The sequence below is a fragment of the Elgaria multicarinata genome, chromosome 19 (genome assembly GCF_023053635.1).
Source record: "Elgaria multicarinata webbii isolate HBS135686 ecotype San Diego chromosome 19, rElgMul1.1.pri, whole genome shotgun sequence".
NCBI classification, from domain to species: Eukaryota; Metazoa; Chordata; class Lepidosauria; order Squamata; family Anguidae; genus Elgaria; species Elgaria multicarinata.
In genome coordinates, this window is record NC_086189.1 from 7,388,163 (window position 1) to 7,410,252 (window position 22,090).

The window sequence follows — 22,090 nt, forward strand, 5'->3', positions numbered from 1 at the left end:
TTTTGCTTGGCACACTTATCATAGCCTGGGCTGCTTCAAGATTTGGCTAGATATGCTGTCATGAAGCAAAACGCCAACTTTTGCTTCATGGCAGTAATATACCAAGGAAATTGCTTAGCTTTCTTTTTGCCTTGGGCCACATGGTTCTGTAGGCCTTTGCCTTGGGGTATGTTGGGGAAGTGTTTCTGACTGGCTGATGCTCGTTCCAGCTCAAGAGAGGCTCACGTTGTACAGCTGATGGCTGCACAACTTATCTTGGAAGAATGCTCTTAAGTTTCCATTCAGAGCTCTCAACCTTGAATGAAATGATCCAGTTCATTTTTTGACGCCCTTTGCTGCATTTCTAGGACAGGCCTTAATCCCCTAAACTCAACAGGGCTCCAGCTATCAACACAAACACCATCAGTCTCAGCCCAAGGGTTGGCTCTCAAGTTCACATTGTTTGGTCAATGCTCTTAATAGTGTCCATATGCAGTTTGTTCAATTCTCTTAATAGTGTGAATTTGTCAACTAGACCCCTTAAGAACAATTTTGAACCTTGACAGCAGCACAGCTAATAAAACATGCCATACTGGTAAGTACTAAACAATGGTATTCAGTCCCATTCGGACTGGGCTGCAGCTTGCATCACGAGGGTTACCTTGAACAAAAGAGGTGTATGCTACAGTGTCATCTTTGATAGTGATATGTCAAAACAAACATAAGGGTCAAGGAGGGAGGGGAGGACATCATTTTCCTGCAAGCTGAAATTGTCATGGTTAGGTTCATTTATTTATATTTATTTATTTATTACATTTCTATACCGCCCAATAGCCGGAGCTCTCTGGGCGGTTCACAAAAATTAAAAACATTCAAAGTATAAAACAACAATATAAAACCATAATATAAAATACAATATAAAGGCTCAACCAGATAAAAACAGCAGCAATGCAAAATTACGAATTTAAAACACCAAGTTAAAATTTATTTATAGACTGTTAAAATGCTGGGAGAATAAAAAGGTCTTCACCTGGCATCTAAAAGCATATAATGTAGGTGCCAAGCGAACCTCCTTAGGGAGCGCATTCTACAGCCGGGGTGCCACAGCAGAGAAGGCCCTCCTGGTAGCCACCTGCCTCACTTCCTTTGGCAGGGGCTCGCGGAGAAGGACCCCTGAGGATGACCTTAGGGTCCGGGCAGGTACATATGGGAGGAGGCGTTCCTTCAGATAGCCTGGCCCCAAGCCAGGTTCAACAATTCTTACTTTGGGATCTGAGGCGATAAATGTAGCTCACCCAGTGTACTTGGTTTCTAGCTTCTCCCTGTGCCCACAAAATATCACATGTAACTTGAAAAAGCTGCAGGTGATGTTCTGCAGAACTGTCCTTCGAGACAGAGATCTCTATAAACTCTCAACATATTTCATCGCTTATATTGGTGGCTTTCATGAGACATCTCAGAACTTTAGTGCCCTTTCAGAATCCTGGCACCACGGATTCAACCTGAGGCTAAAGGCAGGGCCTGCCCAATGCCAATTATAACTTCCTCTTGAGCACGAAACACAATCTGTCATCAGTATGGAAAGCCAGGCGACTTTTCTGTTTCCTGATGTGCGAATCTGGGCTCCCTCTTCTCCAAATTGTTCTTGGTTAGGCCTAGCTTTTGCAGAGGTGGCCAAACTTTATCTGAGTTGTACCACTTCAGATAGCAGGTAGGGGTATGAGTAAATGCTCTTCCATACCCCGCCCTCTCCCTTCACATAAAACTTGGTTCCAGACTTTGTCATGCTTAGAGTAGAGCCATTGAAATCAATAGGACATGTTAGTCATGGCCAACTTAAAAGTCGAAATGTTAGGGAGAAAGATCCTTAGCTAGCTGCCCTCCTGTCATGCTGTTTTCTATGTGGAAGGGTTTTCTTTTTTTAATGTAAAAAAGGAGCATTCCGTCATGAGCTCCCACAGTCTAGATGCAGGGTTACCACTTCAGCGAGAACTGGGTCTTAATCTTGATCTAGGTTATACAGCTAATCATAGAAGTTGTTCTTGGATAGATTTGAACAGTATACAAACTAGTAGTAGTGATCGAGTATGCCTGAGCAACTTGCACTTGCAGAATAGATAAGCGAGTCGTCGTTCTGCTTGTTCCCGTGGGACTGCAAATCGCTTCCACTTCCTGCATTGATGCTATTTCACAAACTGTCCATTAACTTACATGTTGCTCACTATAAGGTGAATGTAACTCAAAGGAGTTTGAAGCAGCCGTGCATACATCTAAAACAACAACACAAGTTAAGGGTTTCCTGTAGTGCTTTATATTGAACGCCGTGTGCAAGTACAAATACCAAGTGTTATTTTTAAAGCCTGCAATAGACAGATTAGTTTACCTGCAATGCTGAAGGAACAATTTCAGTTTTTCTTAGAATGGGACAGTTTAACATGCCATTCTGCAACCCGTGTTCGAAGATTAGTTTGGATGGGACCAGAGCGCTATACCTTCTTGCATACTAGCCGAGGAAGCTCTGGTGCAGAATCATGTGATTGCTTATCTGCAGCCTGCTGTGCTGCCTTTGCTTTCCCCCTTGGCTCTGTGTTTCTAGGGGAGCGTTGAAACCGGATGAGTCACTGCGGAGTCACCTAGGGAGACAGCGCTGCAGCTGCTGTTTCTCCCGCCCTGTTACTTGGGAGTAGATTGGGACCATCTAGTCAGCTGCCCTTTCCTATCTTTTACCATTTCTTTGCCATGCTTTTAGCCCCTGCAGTCGAGAAATCTTTTTAGCTTCCTGAATTACAGAGAAATCTTTTTAGCTTCCTGAAATACGTAAGTATGTTTCTGACATCACACATGCAAACATTAAAATAGCAATGCCTCCCTTTTCTCTCTTTTCCCGCTATTTGACACTTCTATAACATCAAGAGTGATCTAAGCACTTTCGTAGCCCAGTCCCTTGCCCAAGGGGCACAGAGTCTTCCCTAGGCAGGTAAGACGGATGGAAGAAGTCTGGGATTTGGAAAGTCTGGCTGGTGTGGTCTGGAAATAGATGCTTCTGGTAAATGTTTGGATTCAGGAGAAAGTGTAAGGCGATCTTCACTGAATTAATGGGATATGACTAGATCAAGTGGGGGGGAGGAGCCCAGCTTTGATTATTCTCTCCCCCATCAGAACAATCTTAGGCATGTTTCATCACCATTGAGTTCAGTGGGGCTTGCTCCCAAGCAAGTGCACATCAGATTGCAGTCTTAATATCTCCTTTGTCCTGTACTCTAGATCTTAATTTGCATGCACCGTATGATTAGGAGTTGGCAGCTGATAGACTTTGGTTAAATGAGGCTTCCTTACATGCCAGTCTCCCCCCTACCCACCCCACCACTGCCCTTCAAATGTTCATCTTGCCATGGAGGGCCCAATAGAAGCTGAAGGCCTCCTCCTCTTGGCCCTCTGTGCTGTCCCCTCAGCCTATGCAAGGAGAACAGGACACATAGGGCTGTGGCTAATCAATGGCTTTGTCCTTTCAGGTGGGAGTGCCATGATGGCTGTAGCTGGAGGAAGTGATTTCACTAGGAAGCTGCTTTGGGGGGACGGGTGGGATAGAAGAAATCGGGCTCACCAATGTCCTTAAAGTTCCTGAACGCAGATCCAAGTGTGTTGTGAAAAAGAGTCTTGTATTTTTGGGGAGGGTACACCCTAGTGAAACCTGCTTGCTTTAATCTTGATGCCACCCTCATTATGTCATCCTTAATACAAGCTGTTGCTAATTAGGGACCAACAGCACAATGCTGTATAAACATATGCTTCTGCCAAGAATTTTACAATCAATATTCCTGTTGCCTTTCACTAAAGACGGAAAGAGCCGTAATAGGTCTGGCCTAGATGGATGGGCTTTGCTGAACAACCTGGGCTTAAAAGTCTGGGCCTAAAGGTGTGGGGTGTGGGTGACCCTGGAGCCTTTTACTTGTTAAATTATGTAGAGTTTGTAAGTATGTAACGGGCCCTAGGTTTCAGTTGTCTTCTAAACTGCCAGAATGTCCTGTCCTTGAAATGCATTTTTACTTCCTCTCCAAAAATGGAACTTTTGCTTATGATGATGGAATCCACTCTGTAATAAGCATCACAGGACATTCAAGAAGAGAAAATTCTTTGGAAATTTGTAGCCTAAATAACTGGCCGTTTTTTGTTAGCAGTATTTTTAGAGACATTGACTGTGACACAGTTGTCTTGGAATCTTTTGAGCAAATTCCTCTTGGTTTGGTGCTGGGTTTTGGCATTTGGTTTTCTGATAGTAATCTGGATTTGAAACATCCCCCTTTCCATGTAGTCTAAACTATTGTACAATCCAAAGCATGACTGTTTGTACAACAGGGGGTTACATGGTCCTGCTGCTGTTTAATTTTGGCTTTCCAGTCTTTGTTTTGTCTTTCTTTAACTGGCCTGTAGCATTTTTATTTTGAATCTGCCCTGCTCTGTCTCAGAGGTTCAGCGTGAGTCACAACCACATATTTCATAGGATTCAGTTGACTATCCTGCAGGCTTGAATGTACCCCCCCCCCCAATGTTCTTGAATGTCTTGGTCGGGTTAAAACAAGTAATAATCAGAAAGTGATAGTATCTCTTTCAAATATCCACTAAATAGGATTTACACAAGACATATTTACCTACAAAACACATTTTTAGTTACAAGTAGATGATTTATTATTACATTTTTATCCCATCCTTCTTCCAAACCGTGTTTGTCCCTCTTTTTGTCCTCATTTGTGAGGTAGGTTAGGCTGAGAGAGAGACTTCTCTAAAGTGACCTGGTAAGTTGGTGGCTGGCTGAGGAGGGATTTGAGTCTTTGATCTCCCTGGCTCTCTACATGTTCTGCATCCATAGCTGAAAACGTCTCACGTAACGTGAGAAAGAAGAAAACTGTTCCATTCCAACTCCACTTTCTGCTTTATTTCTGGGCATGCAGATCTTAAGTGAGGTCGGATGCTTATACAGCAATTGGTTTTAGTCTAGCAGTTCTCAACCAAGTCCCGAATGAACAGCTACGCCAACAATGATAAACCCTAGGGAATAGAGCTGTTAAATTAGAGCCAACTCCCAAATTTTCAAGTTGACCTATGGCCATGATATGTGAGGCAGATATAATGAGGGTGGCATTGTCCATTTTAGACTTTTAAAGCAATGCAGTGAGATTGTCCTTGTCTTCTGTAACTGTGAATAGAAGCCCAGACCCATGACTTGCTCTAGTTTCTGATTGTGGCATCAAACAGAAAGTGGGGACGGGGGATCTGCTTTAAAGCAGAAATGGCACATGGGTGAGCAGTATGAAATGTAAACCCCATAGTTAGCCACTCTGCAGTCTTTTTCCTGAGCTGGGTACCAGAAGTAAGCCGAGCCAGATGGAAATCATGTTGGGCATCTGACGGTAGAAAGGTAAGATATGGGCAGGGGAGAGGTTTTCTTACCCCCTTTAGCTGTTTAAATTTACCACCACACTTCCTTACATGAGTGGAGAAGACCTGGTTTTAAACACATGACTTTGCCACAGTCGATACCTGGTTTTGCCTTTCTTCATCCTCTTCACAAACATTGTTTAGCTTCCTGTTTTAATTTCTGAAAAGTTAGACTGCATTAAGAGAGGTTTGACATAAATGCTGGGTGCAATCCATCACACGATATGCATTAACTAAATGGCAGAGTTAATAGAATATGGCGCACTTGAAGATGCATTACCTTTCTGTGACCTCAGTTCTCCAGCAAAGGCCCGTCTGCTTTGTGAATAAAGAACAGCGGTTTAGCTGAAGTGGAATTTCCCAGTGAAGGGTTAGGAAGAAAAAGGAATTCCTTGCTGCATTGCCAAGATTCACATCTGGATCATGGCTCAGATTGCTGGCGCATCTTTTGAATGGTGTCCTCGTGGTCTTCCTTTTAAATGCTGCCCCACCCCCCTCAATTGATAACTGGGCCATGCACCCTCCTCACAGAGGTTAAAGTCAGCACTCCTCTGCAGAACTATCCGGCTGCATGCAAGAAATTGTCCAGTCACACGCTTTCCTGATTGGCCCAAGACTGCTGGTTTGAATAATGAACATGTTAGTGTTGGGAACGGTGATTGGTTGGGCACTGCTGCAGTGAGAATGCAGGCTGGATGCTCAGGGCTTCTGTTTCCTTTGATGTGCATTGGATGAGCTCCGAAGCACAGGTTGATCGGTACCGCTGCCTAGAGAGGGAGCGTCTGTGGTCTTCGCTTTCTAAGAGCTGTGCCTTTCCCGTCTCCTTTTCAGCTTTCCTGCCATGTCCAGCGTCTTGGCTCCATGCTAGGAGGCCTGTGCTTTTGCTCCTGGCTGTTTGAATGAACTGCTTGTGAGGCCAGACACGACAGCACTAGCAGCAATTTCAAAGGCAGGAAGCGGCTGTAACAATATGAGCCTCTGGCATTTCTGGATGTGACGCTCTTTGAACAGGGTACTTGGTAGTGCTGTTGCATCTCTCCTGTCCACTGACTGCAGGGCCCCTCTTACCAGGATTCTAGAGGAGGGATAAGTGATGCTGCAGTCTCTTTGGCATTTTTTTTCTTGCCTTTTTTCAAAGGCTACGTGTCAAGGCCCCTCTGAAGCAAAAGAGAATGAGGCAAAGGAACCCCCAGCTCCCAGTTCTGAGGACCTGGGCCCAAAGACATTGGGGGACCCGGTCAGCAAAGCTGCCAGTCCCTCTGAAAGGAGACCCACTATTCTGCTGGTAGTTGGACCCGCAGAGCATTTTACACAGGTAATGCTACTTTTAATACCGTCTCCTCCCATGGGAATGGTCAGGGATGTGGATGGGCATGTTTGGGTGAGTAATATTGGTTTAAAAGCTTGAGCTGAGATGCTGGGCCACTGCTTGAAAGCGGGGTTTAATTGCTAGAAGCTACTGGGAGTGGCTGGGTGGGTGGGGTGGAGAGAGAGAACCAGCTAACTAGCTCGATGGTAAAGTCACAGTCCTATTAGTACGGCAAGGCAATAATAGTTTGAATAGGGGATGGATCATTCGCCCTTACTCACAGAAGCATGTTTTGCACCTTTTTGTGATAGAAACTGGAGCGGGAGGGGACCCTGCAGGCTCCTGCTGCACAGTCAGCAGGGTCTGAAACTTCTGGCTGCGTCGGATAGGCGGAGACACTCAGCACAATAGATGCCGAACAAAGATGAAGCTTTGAGTGGGCACGGCACAAGCTCTTCAGTGTAATATGCTTAACCGGAATGAAGGGCTATTGTAGCCATTAGTTGAATGCAGACTACAATAGCCTGGGGTTGTACTGAAGTTATTAGTGGAATACAAATTGGGATTTTAAATGTTTATTTGTTTTCATAAAGGACTTCCCCATAACGTAGAATGTTATTTTTATTGTCTGCGTCTGTGTTTGTGTTTGTGCTTGCAACATGGACCTTTCTTGGTCTCCTGATATTGGGAGCACTGGCATGCAGGTGTGTGTGGGGTGAGCAGCGCTAAATGCCCTGCATTGAGGTATGTACTGCGTACAACAGCATGGGCCCCATTTAATTAAGGATGCTGGAGGGCTGCAGGTAATTTTCCTCGTTGGTTAGTGTAATGTTTAAATTTCAGCTTGCAAGAGGATGTTAAGCAGGACCTTGCCTTGGTCCATTTGTGTAATTTCTGGTGCGAAACTAGATGTGGCACCTCTGTTGAGTTTTTGAATTTAATAGGTCATAAATTAGTTATTTGAGACTAAGGATCGCTTGTAAACTGGGGGAATTACACAGAATTAAGAATTAGTCCTTCTAATCGCCAAGTCTTGTGGCTGAGTGCCTATCAGTTTGGAAGCAGAATATAGCCAAAGCCATTCAAAAATATTAGTGGTTTTAAAAAACTTGTGGGGGAGTGGGGCAGTGTTCGCTAGGTTCGTAGACGTTTGTAAATTAAAACGTTAAATTAAAACAGAAAAAACTCACAAAGAACTGTGAACTGCCAGGATATACAGAGCATTTGGGGCTTCGGGAAGGTAAGGAGAAGAGAAGGAACCTGAGAGTTTGGGGCAGGATTAAAGAAGAGGGTGTTGCTTTGCTCAAGCTCCTAGCAAGTTAAACTTATAGTAAACATTATGGAGGAGGAGATGGGAATGCCTGCTATAGAAGAATGATTTTTAAGGAAAAAGGTAAGGAAAAGCACATTCCTGCTTCTCTCCTCCCTCAAGCAGTAAAATGTCTAATGCAGAGCAAGGGAAATCCTCAGTGGGAGTAGAAAAGAGAGAATTGTTTTGTTCTGTTTTTAATCTCCATCCCTCCTAAACTCCTTGCCCCACTTTGAGGCCAGAACCAAGGCTGGAGGCCCTAAACAGGAGCTGGAGGTTCTCTTAAGTGTGATGGGGATACACCTCAACATCTTGTTGCAAGTCCCATTCTTGGAAGACCCATAAGTGTATAGGTGGGCTTAGCCTACTTCATGGGCAGGTAGGTGTAAATGTATATTAAATGTGTGTTCTACCAAAGTTGCAATTCCACCCCCTCTCCCTCCCTCTCTCATCCCCCCCCCCGCCCCCAAAAAAACACATTTCCACTATATATCATTCTATACAAGCCCAAAGAATGAGAAAGATTGATTTTGGGAGTTCATTAATTAAGATGAGAACCCTGGAATTGAAAAGAAAAACACTGATGAAAACTGCTAAGAAAGATGGTTTTAAGATTGGCAAATATTTGTTTAGACTATTATGTTAAGTCAGCTACAATTTTTGACACACTTAACTGGAGCGGAAGCTTTTCAGTGGAGAGCATTGAATAAAATACATTTTAAAATAAGTGTTATGGTTAAAAAAAAAACCTGTTATGGTCAAAGAAGAAAAATATAAAGCAGTCCAATCGTACAACTGATACTTTAGCATTGGAACTGTTAAATGTAATAAACTCAAGTAAACTAGACTCGTTGTGTCTGAAGCTTTGGTTCAGGATCCAAAAAGGCACAAATTGGAGGTGTTAATGATTTCTAAATTTGGATGCTTCCTTGAGAACCTGAGCTGAAAATTCTCCACATTTGTACTGTATAATTCAGAGAGAGAGAGAGATTGAGATTCCTGGGATCTTTCCATTGAATTTTCTTTAGCAGGTAGAGCCTTTATGAATTTTTCAAATGTTCAAGCCACCGTTCCAGATTCTCCTTTGAACAAAGACAACAAACAGGGTGTATCTTTTTTTTTTAATGGGTGTCAGGGTATGAGTGAACTCAGGAGCAGTGATGGAAAAGGGACTTGGGATTTTTGAAAAAATGGGGTTGGTGGGAGCAGTGCGAGTGCTCTGAGCTGCCTTCATGAAGGTCCTTGAAAGTCTCAGGCTCAGGGAAGCCATGCTTTGGCCTGCCTACTTCTATATCAACCTCTGGTTGCTTAGGTGCTTCTATGTTTAGAAGTGAGATGGGAATCTATTGGAGACATGGTGGCAGTCAGATTTAGGAATATTCCCCATAGGCAGCTTCCTCAGGTGCTGCCCTGTTAGGTTTTCGGCACTAAGTAAAAGAAGTTGGTTTGCCCAACTCTTGGTCAGCCTTTGACTGGTATTTGTTCCACGTTTGTGTGCATGTACTGTCCATGGTTGTCAGATATTCTTCTTCGTTTTTATTCCTTGTTTCGTTTAATAGTAGAAAAGCAGAATATAAATATATTAAATAGGAACTTCCCTCATATGTGTTGGTGGGACAGGGTTATGTGCCAGAGGGAATTATTATTATTATTATTATTATTATTATTATTTATTTATTTATTTATTTATATAGCACCATCAATGTACATGGTGCTGTACAGACCCTGCCGCATAGGCTTACATTCTAATAAAACCATGATAAAACAGTAAGGAGGGGAAGAGAAAGCAAACAGGCACAGGGTAGGGTAAAACTAACAGTATAAAGTCAGAACAACATCAAGTTTTAAAAGCTTTAGGAAAAAGAAACGTTTTTAGCTGAGCTTTAAAAGCTGCGGTTGAGCTTGTAGTTCTCAAATGTTCTGGAAGAGCGTTCCAGGCGTAAGGGGCAGCAGAAGAAAATGGATGAAGCTGAGCAAGGGAAGGAGAGACCCCTGGGCGGGTGAGAAACATGGCATCAGAGGAGCAAAGAGCACGAGCGGGGCAATAGTGTGAGATGAGAGAGGAGAGATAGGAAGGAGCTAGACCGTGAAAAGCTTTGAAGGTCAATAGGAGAAGTAACGTTCTTTTTAAGCACTTCTTAAATAAAATGTAATGAATGCTGCTTGTGTAAAGTTGGATTGAAAAATCTCTAGCCTGTTGCTCCTGTTCCCCTGGATACTCCTTGGCTATGGTAGCTTCTCAGCTTGCGTTTAGTGAGGAACTGTTTGCTCTGTACTCTAAAATGGCACCAGGAGACTTGCTAGGGGGTGTCTAGAAAGAGGAGTAAAGGAAAGAAGCCGCCAGTGAAAGCCTTCAGGAATTCTTGGAGTAAAACCTTGGCTTCCATTCATCTCTTACATGGACAGAGACAAAGGGCTGTATCCAGGCTAGAAACATGCAAAGACTTGAATTGGCTATAAAACTTCTATTCATCTACACCTGTCTCACAAAACTTGAGTTCATATATTTCACAGTCTGGAATTTTGGAAGATTGCCTCTTCTTTCATTGAGCAGGGGGTTGGACTTAATGGCCTTATAGACCCCTTCCAACTCTACTATTCTATGATTATATGAGATCATTAACCGAAGCCCTTCGCCATGTGCTCCTGCCAATTGAGATATAGCCAGTGGCTCTTGAGAGAAAGGGCCTTCTCAGTGGCCCCTCTGTTATGGAATGTCCTTCTGAGAGAGCCATGCCTGGGGCTTGCTTTAATGTGCCTTTTCAGTACCAGGCAAAGACCTTTTTTATTTTCCCAAGTCCTTTAAACCTTTCATTATGCTGTGGTTTAGTATTTTAGATTTGTTCCCTTCTTCCAGTTGTTCAGTGTTTTGTTTTCCAGAGACTTGTCTTGATTTTATAGTTGTGTGTTTCTTACATTTTAATTGTATTTTATGTGACTGTGATTTTTAATTGTTAACCATTTTAGTTTAGTTTTGTAAACCGTGGATAGAGGCTTCCTGGTTTGTTTAGCCACTCCTACTAGCAGGTGGAAGCAAGCCGGAATGACGGAGCTGGTCCACCAGCACACTTGCTCATCATAATAAGCCAAAATTCTCAGCAGTTCTGGCTCACCATGTCATGTGGACTGGCTCTACATGTCTACTGTTCTTCTTCGTGGAATATTGTACCTAGAAAGTGTCTGATCAATTAAATTTAAAGCCGCTTCATCTTTTCTGGGGCAGAGGTAATGTTTGGCCAGGGTCAGAATAGTGTGTGTTTTGTTCCTGCTCTTGCCTATCCTTGACTCCCAACATCTGTTAACTTCCAGTGCCTCTGTTTGTTCTCTTGTGATGTGATAACTGACCCTGATGAGATCGCAAGTTGATACAGGGATGTTTTCGAGGCTGATGTTTGATGAGCCATGAACCTATACGCATAATGTAGTTCTGTTCCGTAGTCCAGTGAGATGGTTTTGTTTATCCTTGCAGGGAGTAGTTCTTGGAACATGACTGTTTTTCCTCACAGGTGAAAATGTTGGGCACGTGATAAATTTGCACAACTATCCTGTTCAGGCAATCCTCGTTGACTACCTTATTTTATGTTGACAGTAAAAGGAGTCGATATTGCCTCTTTGTGTGTGTTCCCCCCCCCTCTTCACTCAGCCCAATCCTATGCCTTGATTTAAGTTGCTTGTTGGCTGAGGTGTGGAATTATGCATGGCTTTCTCCACTGTGGGCTGTATCCAGTGTTAGTCTATCTTAACTCTCATTCATTTCAATGGCTGTGGCGCAGAGTGGTAAAGCAGCAGTTTCTGCAGCTGAAACTCTCCCCACGGCCTGAGTTCGATCCCAGCGGAAGCTGGTTTCAGGCAGCCGGCTCGGGTCGACTCAGCCTTCCATCCTCCCAAGGTCGGTAAAATGAGTACCCAGTTAGCTGGGGGAAAGGTAATAATGGCCAGGGAAGGCAACGGCAAACCACCCCGCTATAAGGCCTGCCAAGAAAACGTCAGCGAAAGCTGGCGTCCCTCCAAGAGTCAGTAATGACTCAGTGCTTGCACGAGAGGTTCCTTTCCTTCCTTTCCTACTCTTAAGTAGCGCTAACATTCAGTACAACCCTGTTTGTGCCCCCAAACAGCTACTTGCCTTCCCTAGATAATCATAAATCTTTTTTTTTTCAGAAATAGAAAAAGCAACAACTGTTTGGGACCTCTTTATCAGTGTATCTGTCACTAGGCTAGCTTGTTCGCTCATGAACACTTCATTGCCCAAGGTGCTTCCTGGCACAGTAGGAAAAAAACCCTCCCCAAGTGTTCATAAGCCAGTTTCATTTTAAACTTGTTGGCCTGGTTCAGAAATCATGGCAAACCATGGTTTTACCCTTGGGCTCGCTCGGTTCTTCCTCCCCTCACACACTCCGGATCTCTCCTTTGATTATATCCCAGGCAACCCATATTGCAACTCATAACTGGCGTCAGAAGCAGAATTGGGAACCCAGTTGAAAACATGGTTTTGAAGCAAGCTATACTTTGTGATTTAACACAGTTATTTTTTTTACCTGGTTTTGACATAATTGAAGGAGGGATTCAGAGTGTGGGCCTGAGGCATGGTCCTGACGGCTTGCTGGGATGTCTGAACCGGGGACACAGTCAGAGCATTGCTAAGCTGCAGTTTTCTAGAAACTGAATAGCAGGTTGTGTATGTTTGGGGAGTGCTGTTTCACTCTAGTAGATAATAACTTAGATCGCGTTACCTACTGCAGTGTCTCTAGTTACGCAGTGTACCTTACCTTTATTATATACCAGTGGTGGGAAACCTGTGGTCCTTCAGATGTTGTTGGATTATAACTCCTTTGTCACATCTGATCATTGTCCATGCTGGCTGGGGTTGATGGGAGGGAGTCCAGCAGCTTCTGGAACTGGGCCACAGGTTCCTCATGAAAGCTCATTCTGAAATGGCTAAGTGAACCTGAGAGGGAGAAATGCTGAGATCTGCCGGGATGAAGGGTTCTACTGTATTTGCCAGTGTTGACTGGCAGCCGTAATATATCATACTCTTCTGTGGCACTTCAAAGAAGAAGGAAGAGCCTGTAAAACTGTAACTAACATGATAGCAATGCTATTTTGATTGGATTATTGTCCTGTGTAACATCTCTAGAACAGTTATTGATCATAGTAGCTTTTTAAAAAGCTACTGGAAGCACTCATCAAGCCCGTTCAGTCTGATAAGCACACACAGTGGGGCCATAGTGGGGCAGGAGGTGAGGCCTGCCCCCCTCCAGAGCAATTCCTATCCCCTTCCTTGAATTCTCAGCTTCATTATATATCTGTATTTCTATCTGCACTCGTACACACACACACACACACACACACACTCGTCCTCTATGTGGAGATATCAGGAAAACTGTTATTTTATCCACTTCCTAACTCTTTGTGCACTGGGGTAACTCACAAGTGTTATGGACTTATTTTAAATTCCATAACACTTTGTAGAGGTAATGTAATGATGCCTATAAATATTAGGTGATGGGTACTTAAGTTCTGGCTGTTACATTTTGATTTCTCTCTCTCTCACTCCTGTAGGGACTATCCCTTAAGTTACCTCACCATGGAATTTCTGGCATGCACTTGGACATCTGAGCTTGTTCTCCACGCATTTCCTGTGAAATGTCTCAGGAACAGAATCGTAGATTTGCATCTTTGCTTGAAAACCTTCCCTGGGGAAGTTCGATAGGGCTAGCCCTTTGTTGTTTATTTGTTCAGTCGCTTCCGACTCTTCGTGACTTCATGGACCAGCCCACGCCAGAGCTTTCTGTCGGCCGTTACCACCCCTAGCTCCCCCAAGGTCAAATCTGTCACCTCCAGAATATCATCCCTCCATCTTGCCCTTGGTCGGCCCCTCTTCCTTTTGCCTTCCACTTTCCCTAGCATCAGCCTCTTCTCCAGGGTGTCCTGTCTTCTCATTCTGTGGCCAAAGTACTTCCGTTTTGCCTTTAATACCATTCCCTCAAGTGAGCAGTCTGGCTTGATTTCCTGGAGTATGGACTGGTTTGATCTTCTTGCAGTCCAAGGCACTCTCAGAATTTTCCTCCAACACCACAGTTCAAAAGCATCTATTTCCCACCTGTGTGGCATACCAGCTATGCGGAGGCCCCAAATACCGATGTCAGGTTATTGATAGGGTGCAGCCCACCAGTGCTGCAGGACCAGAGAGGGCTACCTTCTTGCTTTTTCCGGGTTTCAGCCATTGCCGCTGGTTGCCAAGTGGAGGTAGATTACCATAGTTAAAACTGCATAACACTGTCATAAGCAACTCAAGCATGCTGCAGTTTGAACTAAAAAGTGACGTCTCCGGTCCGGAGGGACTGGGCACACACCCAACCTTTAGATGTTTAGCTGTATCATCTTAAACATCTCTCTCCAGATTAACTCTGTTCACTTAGAGCTGGCAGACAAACACCAGAAAGAGGCAGTGTTTTCAGCCAACTTGGGTGACAGCACTTGGATGCAGGTTGGGAGAAGCGAGGTGAACCTGGGAGGGCCTTTCCCCCCCTTTCTTTTTTGCTTGCGCAGCCTGCTGCAGCTGATCTCTAAGAGGATCTGGATTTTGAGAGTGGATCCTGTTTTCTGTGGAGACTGACGTCAGGAGTGTCGGGGAGTAGGTTAAGCCGGGTTAGGTAACAGAAATGAAAGGGCACATTTGGTAAGGGTGGTAATTAAAACGGCCTCTGAGGAAAATGGGATGCCAAGATGCCAGTAATGTGACATTCTAGCTTGGTAAAATCCCCTAACTTATGGTGGGTTTGTGATAATAGGGTTATGTCAAACTCTGTCCCTAGTAAAAGGAGGGAAGATGGGATAGGATGAGTTTATCTCTTTGTAACGACCACTGGTAGTCATGTGAATTGCTACCCAAGGGCAGTGACAAAATATTCCCGGTCCATGTTAAGAGATTTGCTGTGAAAGATTAGGGATAAATACAGTTTCATACTCGCGCCAAGGACAAAATATTGTCTAAGTGACTTAAGACCTTATAGTCAGACAGGAGCAAATTTTTGGACCTAATTTAAATCCATGGGGTTTTTTCAGCAGGAAGTAGTGAAAATGGATGTTGGCTGGCAGGCTCCAAAACAGTGCTTACTTTGAGATTTTGAACACCAGTTTTGTGTGTCCATCTGCTCCCATTATCTTTATTTGTCATTTGTTGAACTACACTAGTTTTCCCTTTTTAGGACGTTGAATGTGACTTCCAGTCTGTGAAGGCCAAAATTCTGTAAAAAGTCATCGGCAGTCCCATTTGGGACTTTTTCGAAGAGCTCCGTACAGAGTCTGAGTATGCCCTCAAGCGTATCTATCTAGGGCTCTCCCACCACACCCAGCTGTTATCAAGCTGAAAACTAGCATGCTGTTGATATGATGGGAGACTGTCCCTAAAAATGTTTGCCCAAGATGTTTTTTAGCTGAACCACAGGTAGCTGGAAATATTTCCCCTATTTTTCATCTATAATTAAACTACTTTACTGGGTGAACACACAAGCCAGGGAGACATAATTAAACTTTAATTTGTCAGCATTTATTACTCTGGAGTTTTTTTCCATGGAGTCCACGGTCCACCTTTCCTGTGCAATTTGCTCCTATGAAGACTTTGCCAAACATACCACGATTTCTGTTCAAGATGGTTTCTGAGGCCCCATCCAGATAACTAGCCCAATTTTGCTCTAATATTGCTCCCTGTATTCCACCCTAAAGAAGGACTTATTAGATGGAGTAATGTTCTGTCTTCCGCCTTCAAAGAACAAAACCTGTTGTTGTTTTAAAAAAACATGGCTTTGCCCAACCTTTCAGATCCATTTTTCAGCCTTAAAGACTAGAAACTTGTTTTCATTTTGTGCGTGCGTGCTTGTTTGTTTTAAAAGAAAAGCAGAACATCTCAAGATATTTGGTTGCATGCCCAAAACCCGTTTTGGTGCTTGGTGCAGCTGCAAAGTACACACAGTTCTGGTCAGATTAACCCTCCTGAAGTTAAGAAGAGAGTGTACCTCTATCTAAATAGACCACATGGTTCAGCTGGAGTCTGCTTATGAGTCTTCCCCAACCAGTCACCTCCAGATGTTGTGTTAGACTGCAACTCCCATCATTCCCACCCTAACTAAGCCCATCATTCCCACCCTAACTAAGCCTTAGGAGAATGGCGGAGATACCTTTTGGAACAGGGAGAAAGCCATGCAAAACCCAGGAAACCATCAAATGAGTGGTTAGGAAAAATGGCACGGGGCTAGGGGAATGGAGCATGGCCCTTTGGATAATCCTGGAGGGCTGGATTTGGCCCATGGGCCTAAGTTTCTGCACCCCTGATCTAAGGAGACCATGATGAGGAAGATGAAAAAGATACAAAAAGAAGCTCTATAGTTTCAGTGTGGATGGAGCAAAAAGCTGTCTAGTGTCTCTACATTGTAATCTTTTAAAAACAACAGAATTGGTCCTAATACTGGTGTGTTGAATGGAAGGAAACTCTGCGTGTGTGTGTGTGTGTGGGGCGCAAATAGTGTGAGGGAGATGTGAGCAAGCTCTAAGCAAGCAAAAGTTAAGAATTGCTCTACTAACCCCCACAGCTGGTGAACTCTGCAATGAAGAGGCAGCCTCTTGGACTGCCTGGAGAGCATTTTGGGAGAGTTGTAGCAGTCTCCAACTCAGCTGCCTGCACCTTTGCTTTAAATTAAAGTATGCATTTCTGGGACTGACATAGTCAGTCCTGGAACATGGTTTCTTTCAACATTTCTTGCTTGCATTGCACACACACACACACACACACACACACACACACACACACACATACACACACACTCAGCACCAGAACGTGAACATGTGAAACCGCCTTAGAAAGACTCAAAGCAAGTGACCCATGTAGCCCAATGCTGTGCACTTTGACAGGCAGAAGCTCTCAAAGTGCTTGGAGTTCATTTCCAGCCTTGCTACCCGAAATGACATTTAAGTGGAGATGAACTTGGCACCTTCTGCATACAAAGCATGTGCTGTGTCACTGAGCTGCCATCCCTCCCTGCAATCTTGTAAGGCAGCCTGAGAGTCAGTGTTGGGCTATTCCTGTCTTGCCTCCAGAATACTCTTCTCCCCACCACCGGAACCCTTTGAACAGAATATCTGCAAAATGGGGAATTTGCATGTTAGGGCAAAAGATCCCAACTTCAGGTATAACCTGATGGGATCTGAGCTGGCGGTGACCGACCAAGAAAGAGATCCTGGGGTTGTGGTGGAAAAGCTCGATGGAAATGTCCACCCAGTGTGCGGCCGCTGTAAAGAAGGCAAACTCCATGTTAAGCATTATAAGAAAAGGAATTGAGAATAAAGCGGCCAGTATCATACTGCCCTTATACAAATCTATCGTGCGACCACACCAATACTGTGTACAGTTCTGGTCACCTCACCTAAAAAAACACATTGTAGAGCTGGTAATAGTGCAGAAAAGGGCAACTAAAATGATCAAGGGTCCGGAGCATCTCCCCTATGAGGGAAAGTTACAACAGCTGGGATTGTTTAGCTCGGAAAAAAGGAGGCTAAGAGGAGACATGATAGAAGTGTACAAGATTATGGATGGGTGGATAGGGAGACATTTTTTCCACTCTCCCACAATACTTCAACCCGAGATCATCCCATGAAGCTGATTGGTGGGATAATCAGGACAGATAGAAGGAAGTACTTCTTCATATAGTGCAGAGGTAAACTATGGATTTCGCTGCCACAAGATGTAGTGATGACCGCCAATTTGGATGGCTTTAAAAGAGAGTTGGATAAATTCCTGGAAGAGAAGGTTATCAAGGGCCTGATTGCAATGTGTTGCCTCCCGTATCAAAGGCAGTAAGCCTATATACACCAGTTGCTGGGGAACATGGGCAGGAGGGTGCTGTTACACTTCTGTCCTCCTTGTGGGTCCCTGAACGACAGCTGGTTGGCCACTGTGTGAACAGAGTGCTGGACTAGATGGACCCTTGGTCTGATCCAGCATGGAACTTCTTATGGTCAGAAGAAGAAGAAGTCGTCCTACTTGTCCATTCCTGGCCAATGGCTCGTCGGCCACTGTGTGAACAGAGTGCTGGACTAGATGGACCCTTGGTCTGATCCAGCATGGAACTTCTTATGCTCAGAAGAAGAAGAAGAAGAAGTCGTCCTACTTGTCCATTCCTGGCCAATGGCTCGTCGGCCACTGTGTGAACAGAGTGCTGGACTAGATGGACCCTGGGTCTAATCTAGCATGGCTCTTCTTATGTTCTTAGGAATTGCCAAATTCATGTGAATCGGGCCTGGCACTGCACTATGTGAATGTGCGTGCATGAAATGTGAATGTGTGTGCATGAAATGTGAATTTGTGGGCAGCAACCTAATTTCTTTGTGGCATTCACAGTGACAGGGATATCGAATCTCACCTCTTTACCTAACCCCATAGTTCAGCCAGGCTGCCGTAATTAGCTTTTAAATCAGAACTGTGCTTACAAAAGGAAATACACCGAACTGTTGGTGCAATGCTGGGCACAGTCTGCTGCGTGAGGCTGCCTCTGATATATTTCAATACAAGCATTTACAGAACTTGAGGGAGTTGCCCATTCTAACCTAGTGCTTCTTTTCCTCGTTAAAAAAAAAAAAAAGTTGAGATGCACAGGTTGCTTGTTTGACATGCTGATCAGGACAGGTGGCATAGATCTCCACGTGCACATCCTGTTGAACATGCCTGCTGCCTTGGTACCGCAGAGCAGGAGCTGAATCTGTAGCACATTAGCCATGCGGGGGTGGCTTTTCAGTGATGGCACCTGCTTTTGTGGAGCATCTTCCCACAGGAAACGTGCCTGGCTCCATTAGTGGCTTTTAGGCGGTAGCTTTTAAGACGTTATTTCAGAGGGCAGCTTGGGACAGCCGAACATTACTTTGCCCTGTGGCTTTGTTGCGCTTTTATGTTGCTGCTACTGCTGCGTTAATGATGCGATAGCTGAACAGGTTGAGACAAGCAAGCCCTGGCTCAACGCGGTTTTGGGTTTTGTCTTAAATCAAAAATGAATTTGTTTCTGTCGGAGGTAATTGGGTCTCATTCTCACCTCCCCTTTCTTGTTATATCCATTTAAAACATTGCCCCTTCCGTTCACATGGAAGGGGGCTTGCATACTGACTTGGGCATTTGTCTGCCTTTTGGACAGGGGACACACCCTGATTACTCAGCCCCTAGAAGATGAACTATAGGCTCATCCTTCCCTTTATAATTGGCATCATTTTTTTGTGCCACAAAATTGTGGGTTGAGCACTGGGTGTGCAGTGTGCTGCTCCTGTCTAACGCAGCTCTGAAGTCCGGGAGGGGCTGCAGAGGGTTAATCTCTCCTGCCTGCGAAAGTGACGTGGGCCTTTCCTTTTACGAAGGCTGCGGTTGAGCAATCTGGAAAGCGGGTCACATGCTCTTGTCAAGGATCCAGGGCTTTATTGGGTGTCTGGGAGGGCTTGAGCAACGGTGGCTTCCCTTTTAAGCAGAAGGGCAGGGCTCAGGCAGCCAATCAGGGCGGAGCAAGGGACAGCTCATAGCCATGTGTCATGAGATTTGCCGGCATTTCCCTTCCACCCACTGAACGGAGTGCCGGGAACTGGGTGAATTCCGTGAGCAGCTGGGGGGAAAATGCTTTGCCTGTGCCTCTATGTGCCGACGTTTGATGAGTCCCAGGCGGAATTTGAGTACTTTGAGTCGAAGGGGCTCCCTGCTGAACTCAAGTCCATCTTCAGACTGAGCCTTTTGATTCCTTCCCAGGAATTCTCCGTCTATCGTCAATGGAAGCAGGTACGAATGAAGGTGGGGTGGAGGCAAATGAGCTGAATTGTTCTCGTGTGTTTTGTATTTCATTGTTTTTTTTGTTCCATCCTTTATGCCTGGAGCTCAGGATGGCATACATCAACCTTCCCCAGCCTGGGGGCCTCCAGATGTCTTGGACTACATGCTTCATCATCCCCAGCCAGCATGGCCATTGGTGGGGATGTCCAACACATCTGGTGGCCCCCAGGTTGGAGAAAGCTGGCATAAGAGGTCTTTTGCCCCATTCTCCCACCCACCCCATTTTACTTTCACAAGAATCTTGTAAGGCATTTTAGGTTGAGACAGGCTGATTTGTTCAGATTCATCTCTATGAACTGTGATGGTTGAGTGGGGATTTGAACCCAGGCCTCCTTGGTTTAAGCCTGGCACCACGCTGCCTCTCTGATCTGGAGGTGGATCCTGAGAATGTATTAGCACTTATATAGCAATTTTCAAGATATGAGAGAGATGGGAATTGTTTTTTTTTCTCTCTCTCTTCTCCAGTTCTCATTTTCCTTGAAGAATAATTGCTGAGGTGTACTGGTTTGCCCAAGGCCTCTCAGTAGATCTGCTTGGCCCTGTGAGTTTTCCACAACTGTCTCTTTCCCACAGAGCATAGGCCTTCTTATTTCTCATCGGGTCAGCTCATGCTGATCCCAGCATCAGTTGGGTTTGTATTGGCAGCTCAGCAGTGGGGCCAAGCCGCTTTTTCCCCATCAGTTTCAAATATACCAGGATGAACAGCTGGGGTAGAATTTCCCAACTTCCTTTCAAAACACCCTGGGGCTCTACAGTGAGCCAGGCTCTCCCCCTCCGGGAATGCTGGGGCTGTCTTTGTCCTTACTACATGCAAATAAAAAGAGAATGGGGACATGTACGTTGGAGAAGTTAAGATGAGGAGGAAGCAAGGCACATCCGTAGGCTGGGTGGCATTGTTGGTGGGCAAACAAAGGGGTCAATGTCTGTGAAGGGAAGGGGGATGCCTGTGGTTCTCTTCAGAGTTACCCTCCTCCGGTCAAATGGTCAGGAGTGGAACTGTGGCCTTAACTTCAAAATTTCTGTAAAGGTCAAGGAATTGCAGGTTTCTTAAAGCAGGCCTGTATGACATGTGTTTCAACACAGTCCAGCAGACCCCCCCCCCCCCCCAGCATGTGAGCAAAGGGTTGGCAGCTCTCTGGTTTAAGTTTCTTTCCTAGAGCCTTCTCTGTGGCGGCCCCCACCCTCTGGAAGACCCTCCCTCTTGTGGTTCGGGAGGCAGAAAATGTAACATCTTTTCAACACTGCCTGAAAACACACCTTTTCACATAGGCTTTCCCTGGGCTATAACTGCTGCTAGGTTTTACGTGTTACTTAAAGATATATATATATATGTGTGTCTCACCATGATGTATTTTATGTTTTTAATTGTGAACTGGCTGGAAAGCCTTGACTATTGAGCAGTATAGCAATGTAATAAATAAATAAACATGAAAGGGTGGCCAAGCACCTGGTAGGGAACAGCGCACATCTGGTGAGCTGTTTGGGGTTCAGTGGGTCATGCATTTGTGCAGGTCTGGCTTAAAACACTAGCAGGGTGTCTCTTGGCGATGTGTGTTTGCTTTCCTTGGGTAAGGCCATTGCCATAAGAACATGGGAAGAGCCCTGATGCTGGATCAGACCAAGGGTCCATCTAGTCCAGTGCTCTGTTCACACAGTGGCCGATCAGCCATCGGCCAGGGATGAACAAGCAGGACATGGTGCAACATCTGGCAGTGGAACTCCAAGGTTCCAGACTGGGATGTTTTCCTGAGCCCTACCAGGTGGTGACTCCGGGGATTGAACCTGGGACCTCCTACATGCAAAGCAGGTGCTCTACCACAGGTACAGGTGTGCAGGGAGGGTTCCGTGGTTTGTCAGTGGTCTGTACCCTGTAAGACGCTTAAGTTATTATGAAACCTTCCTTGCTTCCGTCACTGCAGTTCTAACAGGTTTCTGGAAGGCCAACCAGTTAGCTGCTTAAACCCGTTAACTGACTTTTGTGAGGAATTTTAGTTTGTTCAAGGTCCGCCACCCACCCACCCAGAACACAGTGCTTCTAGTTTGACCAGCATTGTGTTCGGTACCAAACTGAAGCGCACCAATTCACAGATGGAGTTGGTTACTCTGATTCACAGGTGAGGAGAAGTGAGCTCTTAGCTCTTAGCGCTGCTTTGGCAGCCATGTTTGAAGGGGGAGTGTGTGATAGTGTCAGGGCTATAGAACT

General features: G+C 45.0%; 1 protein-coding gene across 6 annotated transcripts in view; it reads left to right on the plus strand.

Moving 5' to 3' along the window:
- SLC25A25 (solute carrier family 25 member 25) overlaps window positions 1–22,090 on the plus strand; it is a 50,706-nt gene that overhangs the window by 15,733 nt on the left and 12,883 nt on the right. For 2 of the 6 annotated variants that reach the window (XM_063144905.1, XM_063144906.1), the window contains exon 1: window positions 6,311–6,730. The exons of 2 other annotated variants lie outside the window; for them this stretch is intronic. In XM_063144905.1, the coding sequence (XP_063000975.1) occupies window positions 6,509–6,730 (222 nt within the window). In that variant the 5' untranslated portion in view covers window positions 6,311–6,508. Of the gene's footprint in view, window positions 1–6,310; window positions 6,731–19,611; window positions 19,837–22,090 lie in introns of those variants that run through there. 2 more of the 6 variants (XM_063144903.1, XM_063144904.1) reach the window with 1 other exon arrangement.